General features: G+C 45.4%; 1 protein-coding gene across 1 annotated transcript in view; it reads right to left on the reverse strand.

Annotated features, from left to right (window-relative positions):
* The window catches only part of HHAT (hedgehog acyltransferase), a 340320-nt gene that overhangs the window by 208111 nt on the left and 112176 nt on the right, over window positions 1-20033 (reverse strand). The window contains exon 7 of the mRNA XM_052654045.1: window positions 10199-10349. Within this exon, the coding sequence (XP_052510005.1) occupies window positions 10199-10349 (151 nt within the window). The remainder of the gene's footprint in view (window positions 1-10198; window positions 10350-20033) is intronic.

Here is a 20033-nt window from a genome sequence, read left to right on the forward strand (position 1 = left end):
CCACAGGGCCTTTGGACATGCCATTCCCTCCTCCTGGAATACTCGTTCCCCTCCACCTCAACCTTCAGATCTCAAGTCAGTCCACATCTCAGCAGAGGAGCTTTCTGTGATGAGGTCCTAAAGAGCACCACGGATATCCCCTTCACAACATGTCATGGCACAGTTCTCTTTGTCTTTAAATTCACCTCCTTTTTCCCCATTAGACTGTCACATGGCAAGTGGTCAAAATATAGAGAATGAAAGACAGTAGCAGGGACCAGACCAGGAAGGACTTTGCAAGAACCTGGATTCCTTCCTAAGGCTAAGGGTGATGGCTGCTTCTCAAAGTATAGTCTGTGCACCACACAAGCTCCTTAGTTGCTTGATAAAATTCAGATTTGTGGGCCCTACCGCAAATTACTCAAACAGAATCTAGATGTGACCTCCTACTCTGCCAAGCCCTGTGAATGATTCTAATACACACTATCATTTGAGGCCTATTCCGCAGTCCACTAGCAAGAGTAATGTGGAATCTGACCACAGTTTAGACCAAATTTTCCCAGGAACATGCAATGGGGGGGAGGGGGAGGGGGGCGGGGGGCAATCTGTGATGCCAGGAGCAATCTTCAGTCAAGACAGAGAAGCAACAGCCTGGTTTCCCCTCAACTGACAGCTACGGAAGCTGGTCGTACTCCTCCCAAGCCCAGGCCATAGGCAGGACACATTATATTATACAAAATGGGCAGCGAGGACAGAGAGGAGAAGCAATGGAGGGACAGTTCCAGGGGGTCCCGGGATGAGAATCTGAGGTTCAGTGACTCAGACCTCCGTGGGCATAATCTTCCCATCCCAGATGATGCCCACTTCAGCCCCTTTCTTGTCCTCAGAGGTTCCAAATTGGAGCCTTATCCTTTGCTTTCGCACAAACACCACTGACGGTTCACAATGAGGGTTTCACTCTCCTTCCCACCCACTGCAAGCAACAGGACAGCCTCTCTCTATTCTATTGTCCCAGAAATAACGAAAGTCCTTTCAGTTTTCCTTTTCGTGTTGTTGTGGTGGTGGTGATGGTGGCTGATTAGTTTGCTGGTTTTTAGCTTCTAATGAGGAGGAATGAAAGAGCTGTTATCTTTACTCACACCCTCTTGTCTTTTCTGCACCAGACCCAATAAAGAAACACAAGTTCCCTCTTGGATTCTAATAGTAAGTCATTCGATACAGAAAAGATAGAAATGTGACATTTTCAAGACGTGCTGTGAGTGGCGTGCCAAAAAGAACCTCAGGTATCACACAAGCAACAGATTACATGGGAATAGGCAGCATTTTATTAATATAAATGCACCATAAATGCCATCAGGATGGCAGGTTAGCCATCAGAAATAAATGAAATTTGACCCACACTTCACATGTAAGCCAATTTCCCTTTTATCTTTGAAAGGAGTAGGAGCCATGGGGGATTACCTTACATTTAGGAAATAGCAGATGTTGAGGGCCTACTATGTGCCAAGGTCCAGTGCTACCTGATGAAGAGACTACAGACAGCAGGTTTCTGAGAATCTACAGAAAAACACTTTCAGTAGCTTGTGGATTCCCAAATGAAGGCTTCTTGCCTTATACAAAAATAAATAAATGTCAACGGGACTTTCTTCAATTATCACCAGAGGTAGGAACTATACAAGAAAAGAATAAGAGACTTGACCACACACAAATGTAAAACTGAAATATCAAAATACCTATAAATGTTTCAGAGAAATAGTAGGCTGCACTTTGAATTTAATCCTCAGAACTGAGGTGGGGCAAAAAGCAACACTAGTTTGCTGAAGGGAGGGTGTGAAAAAGAAGTAAGATCATGCTGAGGGCCCAGAAGGTTAAAGATCAGCAGATATGGAGCAATTGTCCATCCTTGTCGGCAAAGAGGACATGACCCAGCCTGACGTGGTAAAGAAACACAGGAAGAGGACAGCCAGCAGGGCGGCCAGGGGCCGGGAGACACAGGAGGGGACAATGCAGGAGATAAAGTCAATGTCTATGCAGCCGCAGGTGAAGCACCCCCCCCCACCCCCACTGAGACAGCTGCTTCTGGATTGCTGTTTGCAACATGAGGTAAGGTACCAACAGAAGCCCCAGGGACTCCACACCAGTCCCTCAGGCAGTTTTCCAGGGTTAAGTGGCGACTCCCTATCTCCTCTTCCCTTTGGTGCAGGGAGGTCAACCCACTGCCCGACTGCCCTCTCTTCTCACCCCCTGCAGAGTCCAGGAGGATGGCCTTCTTTAGGCCAGAGAACTGCCACGGCCTCCCACCACAGGGCCTTTGGACATGCCGTTCCCTCCTCCTGGAATACTCTTTCCCCTTCCCCTCAACAATCCACATCTCAGCAGAGGCGCTTTTCTGACGAGAACAAATCTCTACACAGGTTGTGAGAGCACCAGGGATCTCCCCTTCACAGCAACTGTCACAATGCAATTCTATTCATCTTTAAATTCACATCCTCGTCCCCATTAGACTGTCCCATGGCAAGTGCTCAAAACACAGAGAATGAGAGCCAGTAGCAGGGGCCAGATCAGGCAGGGCTCTGGGGAATCTGGAGTCCTTCACCTCCCAGGGAGCCAGTAAAGAAGCCACCATCATCCTCAGGTACCCCTGAGTCCCAGAACCCACCACACAAGCCTTTCACTCCAGACCCACCCCAGCTCCATTTCACTGGAGACGGTGAAAGGCAGTGATCACGGTCACAGACGCTATAGCCACATACTTGGGTTCAAATCCCAGCGCCACCACTCACCAGAGGTGTCATTGAAGGATTTAGACTGTGTGATTCTGTCAGTTTCATCATTTGTGAATGACGGGGATGACAGAACCTACACCATACGTGTCTTGTGAGGATTAAATAAATACATAAAAGCACTTAGAAATGTGCCTGGCATGATGTATGCACTTAGAGTTTGCTGCTGCAGCTGCCATTACTGCTATTAATACTATCATTGTTACTCCTACTATTACAGCTGACCCTTGAACAACATAGGTTTGAACTGTGCGGGTCCACTTACACTCGATTTCTTTCAGGAGTATATATTGCAGTCCTATGTGGTCCAAGGGTGACTGAATCCAAGGATGCAGAATCACAGAGGGCTGACTATAAATTATACATGGACTTTCAACCATCAGGAGGCCCAGTGCCCCAACCCCTGCATTGTTCAGGGGTCAACCATATTCACTGGGAGGGCATGTTTTCAAAGCACTTCCGTCCCCATCCTGCTTCCGCAGTCTTCATCTGCCACGGTAAGCCCCTGCCTCGGAAGAATCCTGTCTCCCAAGACAAACAGCTGTCAAACTCCTCTCTCACATCCACGTCTGGATGGAATCTCTTTTCTTCCTATAAGTTTTGCAGCCTTTTCCCGTCACCTGGTATCAAGGATGTGGCACAAGGTCTGATAAAATAACAACAATAATTAAGTAAGAAAGGCAGGCGTCCCTCATCCCTCACCCGGCAGATTCACTCTCAGGAAAATTGCAAGAAGACGCAATATTTTGACATGCCATGTACACACATTTAATGAGAAAAACAGAGAGATGGAGAGGGCAGGGTACCAACAGAGGCCAAGGTGTGCGTATGCACCTGAGCAAGGACATGTCAGTGCAGGTGACACAGAGCAACCATCCCGAATTCAGATCAAACTATCCAAAAATCTGGCTCTTCGGACCCCGTGTCCAAAATTGCAGAGTGCCCACTACAGGCTGGATACCCCGGAGGGACCTGGGGACATAATGTGAACCAAAGCAAGATTCGATCATTGCTCTCAAAAGCTCATCATCTGCTGGAGAGTGAGCAAGTAAAGAGAAAACTACTGCATGGAACGTGGCTGCCGCTGTGACAAGCGCGGGGTGGCTGTTCCCAGAGGTGAGTATTGTAACATCTCCACTTTCCAGAGAAGGAAGCTAAGGCATGGAGGGGTCACTGGGTAACAGGGAACAGAGCCAGGATTCAAATGCAGGTAGCTGGACTCCACGTCTAGGCTCTGGTGACCAGTGACCAACAAAAGCCTTCCATCTGAAGATGTTCTGGAGTTCCCTGCATCAAAGCGCTCCTTACTCTAAGAAGTCTGAGGGTCGCTCAGTAGTATGTGGACTGAAAATACTCCCCACACAGAACGAAAATAGAGAGAAGAGCAGAGAAACTGTCTCTGAAGTCAAAGTAAATCCAGGAAGTAAAACCTAATGACGGTTCCTAAAATCTGCCTCAACCTGAGGTCCCCTTCCTGCTTTGATTTACAGAAGTCTGCATTTGGAGAAAAAGGTGAAGGGATTGAAGTATGAGTGTAAGAAGAAAGAAAACAAGTCTTCTGAGTCTGTGGAGATGGGACTCAGAAGAGAGAAGGACAGACTAACAGAGGTACCCAAAGCATGAGGTAGTACAAATGCCCAGCTGTTGTTGTTTAATAGCTCAGATGTGTCTCTTTGCGACCCTGTGGACTGTAGCCCACTGGGCTCCTCTGTCCATGGAATTCTCCAGGCAAGAATACTGGAGTGGGTTGCCATTTCCTTCTCCAGGGGATCCTCCCCACCCAGGAATCAAACCCATATCTCCTGCATTGGCAGGTAGATGCTTCACAACTAAGCTGTCAGTTCAGTTCAGTTCAGTCGCTCAGTCGTGTCCGACTCTTTGCAACCCCATGAATCGCATCACGCCAGGCCTCCCTGTCCATCACCAACTCCCGGAGTTCATTCAAACTCACATCCATCGAGTCAGTGATGCCATCCAGCCATCTCATCCTCGGTCGTCCCCTTCTCCTCCTGCCCTCAATCCCTTCCAGCATCAGAGTCTTTTCCAATGAGTCAACTCTTCACATGATGTGGCCAAAGTACTGGAGTTTCAGCTGTAGCATCATTCCTTCCAAAGAACACCCAGGGTTGATCTCCTTTAGAATGGACTGGTTGGATCTCCTTGCAGTCTAAGGGACTCTCAAGAGTCTTCTCCAACACCACACTTCAAAAGCATCAATTCTTCAGCGCTCAGCTTTCTTCACAGTCCAACTCTCACATCCATACATGACCACTAGAAAAACCATAGCTATGACTAGACGGATCTTTGTTGGCAAAGTAATGTCTCTGCTTTTGAATATGCTATCTAGGTTGGTCATAACGTTCCTTCCAAGGAGTAAGCATCTTTTAATTTCATGGCTGCAGTCAACATCTGCAGTGATTTTGGAGCCCAAAAATATAAAGTCTGACACCGTTTCCACTGTTTTCCCATCTAGACTCCTGGAAATGCCCAGTAGTGGAAACTATTTGCAAAGAGAACTCCCACAAGAGTGAGAGGGAGGTTGCAATGGTCTAGATGTTGGGGACCCCCATGCTTCCATTTTGCAACCCACACTTCCCATACATTATCTCCGCCCCGCCCCCCCTACCGCCATCACTGTCCACCTCCTCAATCACTCGCCCTCCCAGGCCTTTGTTTTCTCGGAAATTAGAAAACAAACAGTGCCACCGTCACCCTCATGTCTGCAATTACAATTAGTAGCTAATATGTTCATGTCTACACTGCCTGCTTGTGTTCACTGTTTTAGTACATGAACTCACTTCATCCTCGTACTTCCCCAGTGAGACAAGCACTATGGTTTGCCCCATTTTAATACCCCAGAAAATGCAAGCATAAGGACGTTAAATCACAAGCCCAACTACATATGGGGGAGGGGGCTGGGAGTACTTCAGCACCAGGATACTAGACATCTTATATCCATCCAGTGTGGGGCTAATACAGAACTAGGGATCATAGCCATCACCTAGTGAAAGAGTCTGGCTCTCATTTAACAGATGGGGAAACTGAGGCAAAAGTGACTGGATCAAGCTACCCACCGAGGGCAGAGCCCGTCTCTTGTCTACCACACTCCGGCTCTCTGAACTGTTACATCTCAGGCTCTGAGCTGGACCAGAGCCTCTCCCCAGCCAGTCCCATCCCTGCCCGCTGCTTCCCCAGCCCTGCCCATCTCTCAGGCACCTCTGGCTTTGCTACATTTTCCAGCGCAAAACAGTAAGAAGCTATCACCTCCTGAGGACCGACTATACCCCAGGCTTAATCACCCCTCAGCTCACTGCTGTAAGGCAAGTGCTATTCTTATCTCTATTTTAGAAACAAAAAGATTCCCCTGGAGAATTTTAATTATTTGCCCAAATTACACAGCTAGTACCTGGCATAGGAAGCCCTTAGTTACTATGTTATCTTCAAAAAAAAAGTGAGCCCCTATTAACAGCACCTGTTAATAAGCATCTTTTTCTCCTTTATGTTCACACTTCCCCTGCTTTCCACCCAGCCATGCTGGTAGATAGTGTTTCACAAACTCCATGTTTGCCATCCTGCCCTGCAACCTGAGGATAAACATGATTCAAAGGTAGGACTCAAGTGAAGCCAGTAGTTGGTGTGGCTGGTTCTATCACCTACTGCAGGCCTGAACCAACTCTCTATCTGATGCTGATGTGAACTTTCCCTCAGTCGTGTTCGACTCTTTGTGACCCCGTGGACTATACAGTCCATGGAATTCTCCAGGCCAGAATACCGGAGTGGGTAGCCTTTCCCTTCTCCAGGGGATCTTCCCAACCCAGGGATCAAATCCAGGTCTCCTGCATTGCAGGCAGATTCTTTACCAGCTGAGCCACAAGGAAAGCCCAAGAATACTGGAGTGGGTAGCCTATCCCTTCTCCAGGGGATCTTCCTGACCCAGGAATTGAACTGGGGTCTCCTGCATTACAGGCAGAATCTTTACCAACTGAGCTATCGGGACCTAAATTCTTCTACTGACCCACTGAAAGCCCAAACTCAAAGCCCCACTGAAAAGGGGGGCTTGGGTTCCTGCCATCCCAGCTCATAGATGTCCCCATATATTAAGGCCTAGTCGCCACCAACAGTACCCAGATCCCTCTGGAATAAGTAGTGGTGAGTTTGCCTGTGAAGACCAGAGAGCATCATAATTCAGGAAATTCAGAGGGCAAGCTGTGAGAAATTCCGGGGATAATTGAAATTGACCTGTAACTCACCAGCCACCATGGGAAATTCTATCACTTTGCACACTTTGCTTCCACAGCTAGAAATCAAATCAGAGTTCTAATTTGGAACCTTAGACACACAGTGTCATCTTTAATGACTTCTGGCAAAAGATGCTCATTACAGACCTCAGCCTACCTAAATTAAACCATGAAACCCAAAAATTAAGCAGAAAATTCTCAATTTCTCATGTCTGTACAGCCACAGAAAAATCACACAAGTGGGAAAACACACACTCCTTAGCGGTTTGTTCTGCCTGCAAATATTTGAGCAAGAATTATACAAAACAGAAGAGCAAATAGGAAAAAAAAAGAAAAAAAAAAAAAAATATATATATATAATAAATCTGTCAGTCAGGCCCTAACTTTCAGGTTTGAGCCGTCTCTGCAAATAGCAATTTTTCGTGATCAATTTGAACTATCATGTCAAGGAACATTATCTCTCAGCTGATGGCCAGTTTTACCTCCTGTGTGATGTAGAGCTCAGATTCCTCTGCTACAGTAGGCTGCCGGCCGCAAGTCTTCTCTCGCTGCTAAGTGGACTGAGAGTGCGGTCCACCAGCATGGAGTTCAGATGTGTATGGCTCCTTTCAAATGGGGGGCTAAAAATCCATCTCTCACCCTCAGCTCTAAACCTCATTCAGTGTGGATTTTCTAGAAGCTTAGGTAGCCATTAAACAATCTCTGGAGATGGTTTTTAAGCCTCTTTCCTCCACTTCCCATCCACCATGCCCTTTGTGTCACTGTATGAATGGCGGCCACAATAGAGCAGAATAATTTGCATCACCAGCTTTCCCAGCTGCTCATGACTCAATTCAACTTGAACCTAAACCCAGGAAGGGGCTGGAGCAATGCCCAGTCTGCAGCAATGCCTCAGTGATGGCCCAGAGATATTAGATGTAAATAGAAATTACAAATTGAAATTTTTATCTTCCCTTGACATGTCTTCTTAAGGAGAAAAGTCAGAGAAGATGAGGGCCAGGACCACTATAGGGTTATGCGACCAGATCCTGACTATGAACACGATAAACTAAGGATGGAGGAAAGTGTGCAAAGGAGAATCTATAAGTTTTATTCCTTCTTTTCTCAGTTAAAAACTACTTCTTCTGAGCCTTAAACTGTGCACCAAATTCCTCAAAAAGAGTTCATCTCCCTTCCTAAATTCAACAACTTCATGTGGAATAGTTATTGTATACCAAGAGTGAAGCCCTGAGTGTCTCTAAATACAAGTGGCAAATCAGAAAACCCTTAAGAAGCTAAAGCAAATGTGATGGGAGAAATCCACACCCACGCAAGCTGAAAGAAGCCAGGACACACATTGAGGTCACTCCCAGGAAGGACCGTGTTTGCCATTTCCGCACACTCCCTTGTATACAGCTCGCTTCAGAAGCACATCACTCCAAGGAGTCACTCGGAGAAACTTTTCATGATCACTCTCTTGCCCACAGTAACTGATACGGAGGAGAAGGTTTCAACAACTCAGGGTCCACACTATTCAAGTCTAGTTTCTAACAAGAATGACAAAGGTCTTGGTAGATATGCTTTCTGCACCTCAGTGGTTTGTACACAACAGAGGATCTTGGACAAAAAATAATTAATTAGCCTAGAGCCAGCATGGCTCCCAAGAGCCAAGATTACTTATTACCCCAACCAACACTGGAGAAGCTCTTTAGGAGAACATGCTTCCCAAGATATGCTTGAGCGCAAGCATTCACATCAAGGAGGCCGAGGAACCCTGCTGGGTGCCCACAAGGGACTCGTGACATACCCATAGGTCATGCTTAGGTCCCAACCCATTTATTCAGTAAATTACTTTTATGAACACGTCAAAATGAATAAAGCCTTCCCATCAGGCTCACCTTCCAAACAAAACCACTTCCTGGCTCCCTGGCTAGAGAGAGCCCCTTTTTCTAAATTTACCATTACAGCTGGGCAACCTATGATATTCGATAAAGTAATTAAAGACAAATCAGAGAAATTACTTACATTCTTTACAATAATCAGATAGTATTTCCAATCCAAAGAAGCAGATGGCAGCAAAAATAAACTGCATTCACAGAGGCTTAGATCAATTCAGTCCCTGTAATAAATTATGATGGAAAACTAGGATATTGCCTGTTAGCTACCCCCTTTTGCAAGAGCAACATTAGAGAGAGCAATACTCACTGAGCTCCGGGATGAAATATAAGACTGGATGAACCAGAATGGATTTTCTGAGCAGGGCCAGGACAAGGGGGCTGCCAAATGGAGGCTTCTAAAGAACACAGTTTAAGTAGATACTGCCTCCCACAGATGCGCGAGTTCCCACCCTCAGGTTCTTACATTAGGCTTGCAATTGCAAGCGCCAGCCTGCCACTGGTTTCACGCTGGAAGCGACAATAAAACCCAGCAGCAAGCGAGCCCATCTGGAGAGCAACAGCCAGAAACGGCAGGGGGCCGAGAGATCTTTCAGAACAGAGACTCCAGGCAGACTGTACGTCCATGGGGCTAAATCAAGAAGACTAAGAACACTCAGAAAAAGCACCCGCCTATCCAAGGTGCTTGAGTACAGGAGTTAGAAGGATAAAAGCTAACGTTCGTAGACACCTCCTGTGTGCCAGATGCTTTATACGTATGCATCAGCTTCTTAAATCTTCAAAACGACTTTCAGAGATGAGTATTATCAGTACCATTATCATTTTTATTACCATGCAAAAGACAAAAAAACAAGCTCACATTTGAAGTATGTTGCTCTGGATCTGAGAGCTAGTAAATGCCTGCCCTGTACTATTAACTAAGTCTATATATTTTTTCTTTTTTTTTTACGTTTTTGGTATTAAGAAAAATAAAAAATAAAATTAAGTCTATTTTTTTAGTCTACAGTCCCACATACAAAGACGTCATTTTCAAGAAAAACAGACAGCAATAAAATCATCAGTATATATATTATGTCCCAAATTAGTAAGAAACCACTTTAGGCACAGCCCTTTGTGCATCTTTACACAAACTGGGTGAGAAACTTTATCTCCCAACTTTTCATAGCCTGACAATATGTTTGAGAGGTTCAGAAAATATGGATTATCAATCTGTTAGATTAAAAAAACCTAAGTGCCAAAGGCGACTTGAGCGAAGGGCAGAGAAAGGATGGTGGCTCCTCCAACTTGATATCCCCAAAGGAGCCTGACAGACAGAGCCACTGACCTCCACATCCCCGTGAAGCTGAACATGGTGCTCACACAGCGAGGGAGCGGCGGCGGCCTGAGTCCATCCAGGCGCATGAGCAGAGCCGGGACACCGAAGAGCACCAAGTACTTCACGTAGAAGAAGAGCACCTGGGCCAGCGCCAGACCTCCTGCAAGACAGAGGGACCCGTCAGACGCAGAGACAAGAAGTGGAGCCATCTCCTGGGAAGGACGCTCGTTCCAGGAAACACACCACCTGCTCCCGCCTCTCCCACCACTCCCCTTCCTCCTCTCAATGCACACGTTTCACTGTCTCCCACGACGGTTCTGGGTGGTGAGATTTTTGGATTAACAAATACTAAAATCTGCTTTATTATTGTAAGCAAGAGGACCCCTTAGCAGCTGTGCTTTTACAGACACCAGCAAAGGGCACACTTTGAAGTCATAAATATGTGTGTGTGTGTATACACACATACATGGCATTAAAAACTATTAGAAAGGAAAAAATCCTTCCCCAGTCCTTTCAAAATCTCACATGAATTCACATCCACTAGGATGGCGAGAAGTGTAAAAAGTCAGATCAACAAGGGTGGCACAAATACGGAGAAATTGGAACCGTCATACACTGTGTGTTGGCAGGAAAGTAAAATGATGCAGCCACTTTAGAAAATATTTGGCAATTCTTAACATAATTAAACATACAGTTACCATGCATGCATGCTAAGTCGCATCAGTCATGTCCAACTTTTTGTGACCCTATGGACTGTAGCCCACCAGGCTCTTCTCTCCATGGATTCTCCAGGCAAGATTACTGGAGTGGGTTGCCGTGCTCTCCTCCAGGGGATCTTCCCCACCCAGGGATGGAACCCACGTCTCTTACATCTCCTGGATTGGCAGGTGGGATCTTTACCACTAGCGCTGCCTGGGAAACCCACAGTTACCATATGACCCAGCAATTCCACTCTTGGGCTTACACCCAAGAGAAATGAAAACAGATGTCTACCCAGCAACTTGCACCCAAATGTACACAGTAGCATAATTCACAACAGCCCAAATGTTGGACAACCCAAATGTCCACTGATGTACAAATGGATAAACAAAACATAGTAAGTCATACCAGAGAATATTATTCAGCCATAAAAAAAATAATGAAGATTCACACTGCAACATGAATGTTGAAAACATCATGCTAAGTGAATGAAGTGAGCCACAAAAGACCACATATTGTATGATTCTGTTAGGTAGGTAGAATAGGGAAAAGGAATCCCAAATGGCGGTGGCTAAAAGACAAAGAAGGGAAAATAGAACAAAAGAAGGTCCATGGACTGGAGTGAGGACCTCAGGTAAAACAAACAACACTCCTGGCTGGCCCAATTTACATAGGACAGGCCCAGGGAGAGATAAACATATAAAAAGAGGAACCAAAGCTAGCTAGCTCTCTCTTGCCCACGCACTGGGGCGCTCTTGTCTTAGCGTCTTTGGATCGACATGCCCTCATGCTTTGAAGATGGATTTTCCTGCTATCTTCTAAATAAAATAGAGCTGTAACACTGAGCTGTAACACTGATTTGTCTAAGAGCTATAACACGGTCCTTTCGAGACCTGAGAGCTATAACACGGTCTATCCAAGACCCGAGAGCTGTGACTCGCCGAGGGGGCTTTAACGTCCGTCACTCCAAATCTTTGTTGTGACGAGACAAAGAACCGAGGAACATACACTCGTGTGACAGTTCCATTCATGTGAAACTCCAGAAGAGGAAAAGAAAGACATAAATAGAGACAGAAAGGTGATTACTGGTTCCTTACCACTGAGGGGCTGGGAAATGAGATTATGCGGGATGGTAGCTAAACAGTAGGGTTTCCTTTTATTTTGCTGTACCAGGTCTTAGATGCAGCAGGTGGGATCTTTAGTTGCAGCATGCCAACTCTTAATTTCAGCACGTGGGATCTAGTTCCCTGACCTGGGCCTCTTACATTGGGAGCTCGGAGTTGTAGCCACTGGACCACCAGAGAAGTCCTTAGGGCTTATTTTTGAGGTGATGAAAATGTTCTAAAAATTATGGTGATGATAGTTGCCGTATCACGGATGGATAGTATATCCGCGATATACTAAAAGCCAATGAGTTGTACACTTTGAATGGATGGACTGTATGATAATATGAACTGTATCACAATAAAGCTACTTAAAAAAAAAAAAAAAAAGGGCCCCAAGCTGTAAGAACCAGCATCTTCCTGGCCAGAATCATGTCTTTCTGGAAGGAAAGGAACTCAGAGTGTGGGCACAGAGTGAGATCTGAGGTGGAGACACACGCTCTGCTCCCACGGGCGTCCACCTGCCCCTCTGAGAGCAGAACCCGCGTCTCCAGCTAGAGCTCAAGATGCTCCACTGATCAACACACCCTCATGGGCTTCTGAGCCAGCTGCCCCCACCTCTTCACCCTGGGAGGAGGATGGGAACCTGAGCTATCCATCTGTGGGGAACCATCAACCTGAGCAAGCTGCTGGCCTCAGCAGCAGGGTGAGGAGGTGAAGCCAGGAGAAGAACAAGGGCAAAGTGCCCGAGGAAACCCTGGAGTAGATGACCTGTGGCCACGTGCTGTCCAGCCTCCAAACTCACCTTCCCCAGTGTGCAGGGAAATGAAGCAGGCCAGCGATAGTGACAGGGCTGATCGGCTTAAGGAAATAACTAAGCCTTAAATTAGCAGTAGCAAGAGATACTACTGCCTGGTCCTTTTGTTGTTACATGGCAATCACTGCCATGAAATGTGTGGCTGTAAAAAGTAATTCTGAGCCAGAAGAAAATACATAAGCCATTTTCTAAATATACAGTGTGCATGCCTGCATGCTAAGTCACTTCAGTCGTATCCAACTCTTTGCAACCCTATGGACTGTAGCCCACCAGGCTCCTCTGTCCATGGGATTTTACAGACAAGAATAATGGAGTGTAATCTCTTCCCAATCCAGAGATTGAACCCATGTCTCTTATGTCTCCTGCACTAGCAAGTGGCTTCTTCCCATCAGTGCCACCTGGGAAGCCCAAATAAACAGTTTGAACAAAGGTAAACAGCAGTTCAAATTCGAGAGCTACATTGTTGTGCCCGAAGTCTGAGTCCCCAAAACTGAGAGAATAAGACGTCCACAGCAATGCAAAAGCATAAAGGGGTTTATTGCTAGCTCGAGCTAGGGCCCAGGTCTCATCCAGCACAGTGGAATCTGACAAGAGCCCGAGCTCTGAATCACATCTACATTTATACAGACGATTCTTTGTTCCTGTAACAGCATAGCTGATTGGCTAAACCGTATGCGCGCGGGACTATTAAACATCGCATCCCTATCTGGATTGGCTCGCGTCTGGCGAGGGCGGGGTGGCTACGGGAATTTTTCTGATAGGTCAAGCTACACTGCCTGCGGGAGTTTCCAGTGCCTCAGCTTTCCTAGAGACTAAACCTCAGGCCTAGCCTGCCCCTTAGAGCCTGTCCTGGCTCCAGTTCTACATGTCCTACGAGGAGAAAACCCCAGGAATCACCACGTGTCAGTCACACTCAGGAGTTATCAAAAATGTTCTTTTTGGAAACCAGACTATGGTCTTCTTTGTTGCAAGAGCTGCTATAAAATGGTAGCCTTCTTGGATGTATGATAAGAGATAAGAAAAAAGCTAGTGTGTGTATGTATGTGTATGTGTATGTGTGTGTACATACACAAGAAATGGGAGATGTGTGTTAACACCATCTTAAAAGCATTTGGGCAGGGGGAGTGCCACAGGAATATACTGAATAGTGAAGAAATCAGTTGCACTGTCTAATATGGCAGTGAGGGAAACTATAAAATATTCCAATATGAACCCCCAGGCTCCAGTCAGAAAAATCCCAGAGCTACCAAAAGGCAGGACATAAGTAAGAAAGACTAATTGAAAGGCATAAAGCTTCCAGAGCTGACAAAGATCAGTCTGAGGAACTGAGGATATCAAAGGGCCTATGGAAGAGTGTATCTGCTGAAGCTCAGGGAGGTTAAGGCCACCCAGGGGTCTTTTATAGATGAAGCATCAGATGTTTCTTTTCCTTGTTAACAGGGTGCAAGATCAGGGAGAATGGGCTACTTCTTGTCTCAAATACTGCCTTTAATTTGACATTATTTTTGTATAATTGTTATACATGAGGCAGATTAATTACAACCCATAGCTGAATCTACATTTTCATGGATCACTATTTGCAAACAATCTTCAGCATTTGCAAACAATCTACCGCCTGCAATGCGAGAGACGCAAGTTCCATCCCTGGGTCAAGAAGATCCCCTGGAGAAGGAAATGGCAACCCACTCCAGTATTCTTGCCTGGAGGATCCCCATGGACACAGGAGCCTGGTGGGCTACAGTCCATGGGGTCGCGAAGAGTCAGACACAACTGAGCGACTTCACGTCCTACAGAACTGGGCTATGAGGGAAGGGTTAATTTTGTACAGATGTTTAATAGCATTCTATGGCTAGATCTAATTGAAGATAAGATTACTGGGGACTTTTTTCTCAATACAGATGGAAAGCATAAGAAATCACATATTTAGCAATATGCAACAACTGCCCTATTTATCTGATATTGATTATTTTTTATGCATTAAGATACAAAAGGCTTATTTTTTTTCTTGACATTTCAGTAACTGGTTTATAAGCTCATAGAAAAAGAAATGTGAATAGTGGTTGTAAAAGCATTATAACTAATTTCTGTATTGTTTAGTCTTTCAGGAAAAAAATGTGTTTATATCCATGAATTTAACAATCCTGCCTCCTTGCTACTGATTTGCATCATCCTACGACGGATGCACGGCTCATTCTTCTTTCCCCTTGACCTAAAGATCAGTCTTTCCTGTGTAAGATTTGGTCTAAGGTTTCGGGGTTAACCCTAAGGGTTACCAATCTCCCACTAGGCATATGATATGTTAGAAGGCAACATAAGAAAGACAAATATCATATGATATTGCTTATATGTGGAATCTTAATCAGTTGTGTCAGACTCTTTGCGATCCCGTGGACGGTAGCCTGCCAGGTTCCTCTGTCCATGGAACTCACCAGGCAAGATTACTGGAGTGGGTAGCCATTCCCTTCCCCAAGGATCTTCCCAACCCATGGATTGAGCCTGGTCTCCTGCATTATAGATGTATTCTTTACTGTGTGAGCCACCGGGAAGCCCCCAAAATGGTACAAATGAACTTGTTTACAAAACAGAAACAGCATCACAGATATAAAAAACGAACTTATGGTTACCCAGGGGGATAGGGAAGAGGGATAAATTGGGAGATTGGGATTGACATATACATACTACTGTATATAAAATAGATAACAAACAAGGACCTACTGAATAGCACAGGGAAGCCCACTCAATACTCTGTAATGATCTATATAGGAAAAGAATCTAAAAAAGAGTGGATACATGTGTATGTAAAATTCACTTTGCTATATACAAGAGACTTAACTATGGCAGAAAGTGAAGAAGACCTAAAGATCCTCTTGATGAAAATGAAAGAGGAGAGTGAAAAAGCTGGCTTGAGGCTCAACATTCAGAAAACGAAGATCATGGCATCCGGTCCCATTACTTCATGGGAAATAGATGGGGAAACAGTGGAAACAGTGTCAGACTTTATTTTGGGGGCTCCAAAATCACTGCAGATGGTGATTGCAGCCATGAAATTAAAAGATGCTTGCTCCTTGGAAAGAAAGTTATGACCAACCTAGACAGCATATTAAAAAGCAGAGACATTACTTTGCTGACAAAGCTCCATCTAGTCAAGGCTATGGTTTTTCCAGTGGTCATGTATGGATGTGAGAGTTGGACTATAAAGAAAGCTGAGTGCCAAAGAATTGATGCTTTTGAACTGTGGTGTTGGAGAAGACTCTTGAGAGTCCCTTGGACTGCAAGGAGATCCAACCAGTCCATCTTAAAGGAGATCAGTCCTAGGTATTCATTGGAAGGACTGATGTTGAAGCTGAAACTCCAATAATTTGGCCACTTGATGTGAAGAGCTGACTCATTGGAAAAGACCCTGATGCTGGGAAAGATTGAGGGCAGGAGGAGAAGGGGATGACAGAGGATGAGATGGTTGGATGGCATCACCGACTCAATGGACATGGGTTTGGGTAAACTCCGGGAGTTGGTGATGGACAGGGAGGCCTGGCATCCTGCGGTTCACGGGGTTGCAAAGAGTCGGACACAACTAAGTGACTGAACTGAACTGAACACAACATTGTAAATCAACTACACTCCAGTAAAAATTTAAAAAGAAACAAGACAAGTGACTGTGCTCTGATGAAAAGTTATTTGACATACATAAATTGAACTCACTTTTGTCATATTCAAAACTGCAAAATTTAGCTATTTTAAAATACTTTAAAATATTTTTTCCTGAGTTTATATTTAAAAGACCCCTCACTACCAGGAGTTAAGATTAGTTTCTGCCTAACCTAACACCTTTCTCTCAAAAAAGTTATAGATGAGTTCATATGCTATGCTCATTCATTCAACAAGCATGTCCCAAGCGCCTGACAGCTGAATCACTAGTTCAGTTCAGTTCAGTTCAGTTCAGTCATTCAGTCGTGTCCGACTCTTTGCGACCCCATGAATCGCACTCTTTGCGACCCCATGAATCGCAGCATGCCAGGCCTTCCTGTCCATCACCAACTCTCGGAGTTCACTCAAACTCATGTCCATCGAGTCGGTGATGCCATCCAGCCATCTCATCCTCTGTCGTCCCCTTCTCCTCCTGCCCCCAATCCCTTCCAGCATCAGAGTCTTTTCCAATGAGTCAACTCTTCCCATGAGGTGGCCAAAGTATTGAAGCTTCAGCTTTAGCATGAGTCCTTCCAATGAACACCCAGGACTGATCTCCTTTAGAATGGATTGGTTGAACCTCCTTGCAGTCCAAGGGACTCTCAAGAGTCTTCTCCAACACCATAGTTCAAAAGCATCAATTCTTCGGTGCTCAGCCTTCTTCACAGTCCAACTCTCACATCCATACATGACCACTGGAAAAACCATAGCCTTGACTAGATGGACCTTAGTCGGCAAAGTAATGTCTTTGCTTTTCAATATACTATCTAGGTTGGTCATAACTTTCCTTCCAAGGAGTAAGTGTCTTTTAATTTCATGGTTCCAATCACCATCTGCAGTGATTTTGGAGCCCAAAAAATTAGTCTGACACTGTTTCCACTGTTTCCCCATCTATTTCCCATGAAGTGATGGGACTGGATGCCATGATCTTCGTTTTCTGAATGTTGAGCTTTAAGCCAACTTTTTCAGCCTCCTCTTTCACTTTTATCAAGAGGCTTTTTAGTTCCTCTTCACTTTCTGCCATAAGAGTAGTGTCATCTGCATATCTGAGGTTATTGATTTTTCTCCCGGCAATCTTGATTCCAGCTTGTGCTTCTTCCAGCCTAGCGTTTCTCAGGATGTACTCTGCATATAAGTTAAATAAGCAGGGTGACAATATACAGCCTTGACGTACTCCTTTTCCTATTTGGAACCAGTCTGTTGTTCCATGTCCAATTCTAACTGTTGCTTCCTGACCTGCATATAGGTTTCTCAAGAGGCAGGTCAGGTGATGTTATCAAAGGCAGACTGGGGGTCATATCGTGTGGAGAACCCAGGCTTCAGGAGACTCACAGGTCAGTTTCATCACAGTCCCATTTATCCTTCCCTTTGGCTCTCAATGTTTTCTTCTCCCTTTCTTCCCTTTTCCTCCTTCCATTGAAACAATCCCATGTACCCTTCAGATCCCAGTTCAAACATAGTTTATTCTTCATAACTTCTCTGTTTCAAGCAGAATCAATAACTTATGCATTAATTTAATATATAGTTACTGAGCACCAACCACTTACCAGGTACTGAGCAATACAGTGTTGAATAAAGAGATGAGGTCCCTGATTTATAGAGTCAGTTAAAAGTGACAGCAAAGAATGTAAACCAGAAGCATGGTTAAAAAAAAAAAACCCACACCTCTATAACAGGCGACAATCTGAACACAATGGATTAGACACATTTCTTAGAACATTTAACAACTATTCCTTGTGCCAAGTAAGGCTGTAGATGCTTGGTACACATTATTCAGTGGATATTCCAGCCTTCATAGGGCTTCCTCCTTAACAGGAGTCAACAAAAAGCAGACATAAAAATAAGCAAATGCTATATGAATACTAAGAAGGCAAGGCAGAATGTATTCTCCAACAGTGTCTGCAATGTTATTTTCTCTCCCACGTGCCCTTCTATAATGTAATCTTTTCACTCCCCCATCAAAAGTAAATCTGGGCAGATCCGAGGACCCAGAGAGACAGAAAGAGTGATGCTGTTCTAATTCCAAGTGCAGCCTGCCATTGGCCTAGTGGCTTCTGCTTGCTGCCCCTTGGAATGCTTACCCTTGGATCCAGTTGCCAGGCTGCAAGATACCTGAGCCATGTAGACAGGCCACGTGAAGATGCTCCAGAGGACAGCACCCGCTGAGCTCCCCATCAAGTCAGCCTCAACTGCAACGGAGTGAGAAGCCACTTTGGATGTCCTGTCCAGTAGAACCTTCAGATGCCTGAAGCATCAGCTGATATCTGGCAGCAACCACAGGAGAAGGAAAGAACCACCAACCAAGAACCACCAACCACCCAAGCAAGAACCATCCAACTAATTTCCGTCAACCAACAGAAGAGCGAGAGAGGAAATCACTGTTTTCAATCAAGTTTGAGGATGGTTTGTTATTCAGCAACAGCCAACTGGGACAGAGGGTGGCAAATGCAATGGAAAAAGAAAAAAAAAAAAGAACAGGATAAGGGAACTCAGAATTCAGAAGTGGCGAGTGCTGCTGTTGTTTAAAGGGGAGTCAGGGTGGTCCTCACCGAAAAGAGGACATTTACACAAAAACTTGAAGGTGAGGGGGTGAGCCACGCAGGCCCCTTCTCTCTCCAGGCTCTCACCAAACTATGTTCTCATGGTCTGTGTTGCCCTCATGGACTGTAGCCCGCCAGGCTCCTCTGTCCCTGGAATCCTCCAGGCAAGAATTCTGGAGTGGGTTGCCATTCCCTTTTCCAGGGGATCTTCCCGACCCAGGGATCGAACCCAAGTTTCCTACATTACAGGTAGATTCTCTACTACCTGAGCCACCAGGAAAACCCAAGAATACTGGAGTGGGTAGCCTATCCCTTCTCCAGGGGATCTTCCTGACCCAGCGATCAAACCTAGGTCTCTTGTATTGCAGGCAGACTCTGTACCATCTGAGCCACCAGGGAAGCCCAAGAATACTGGAATGGGTAGCCTATCCCTTCTCCAGGCAATCTTCCCGATTGAACCCAGGTCTCCTGCATTACAGGTAGATTCTCTACCATCTGAACCAACTGGGAAGCCCCATATAATTATCACACCAGACCACAACTGTACCCATCCTGCGAGACCACAAGCTTCTCAAGGTCAGGAATTCTATCTTATGCCTCTTGTACTCAGCACCTAATTAATATCTGCTCTTCCCTTATGGCTCAGCTGGTAAAGAATCTACCTGCAATATGGGAGAGCTGGGTTAAGATCCCTGGGCTGAGAAGCTCCCCAGGAGAAGGGAAAGGCTCCCCCCTCCAGTATTCTGGCCTGGAGAATTCCATAAACTGCACGGTCCTTGGGGTTGCAAAGAGTCAGACATGACTGAGTGACTTTCATTCACTTTCACTTTGGGGGCTTCCCTGATAGTTCAGTTGGTAAAGAATCCACCTGCAATTCAGGAGACCCTGGATCGAATCCTGGGTTGGGAAGATCCGCTGGAGAAGCAAAAATGCTACCCACCCCGAGTATTCTGGCCTAGAGAATCCCCTGAACTCTATAGTCCTTGGGGTCACAAAGAGTC

Source organism: Budorcas taxicolor, chromosome 16 (genome assembly GCF_023091745.1).
Source record: "Budorcas taxicolor isolate Tak-1 chromosome 16, Takin1.1, whole genome shotgun sequence".
Lineage (NCBI taxonomy): Eukaryota > Metazoa > Chordata > Mammalia > Artiodactyla > Bovidae > Budorcas > Budorcas taxicolor.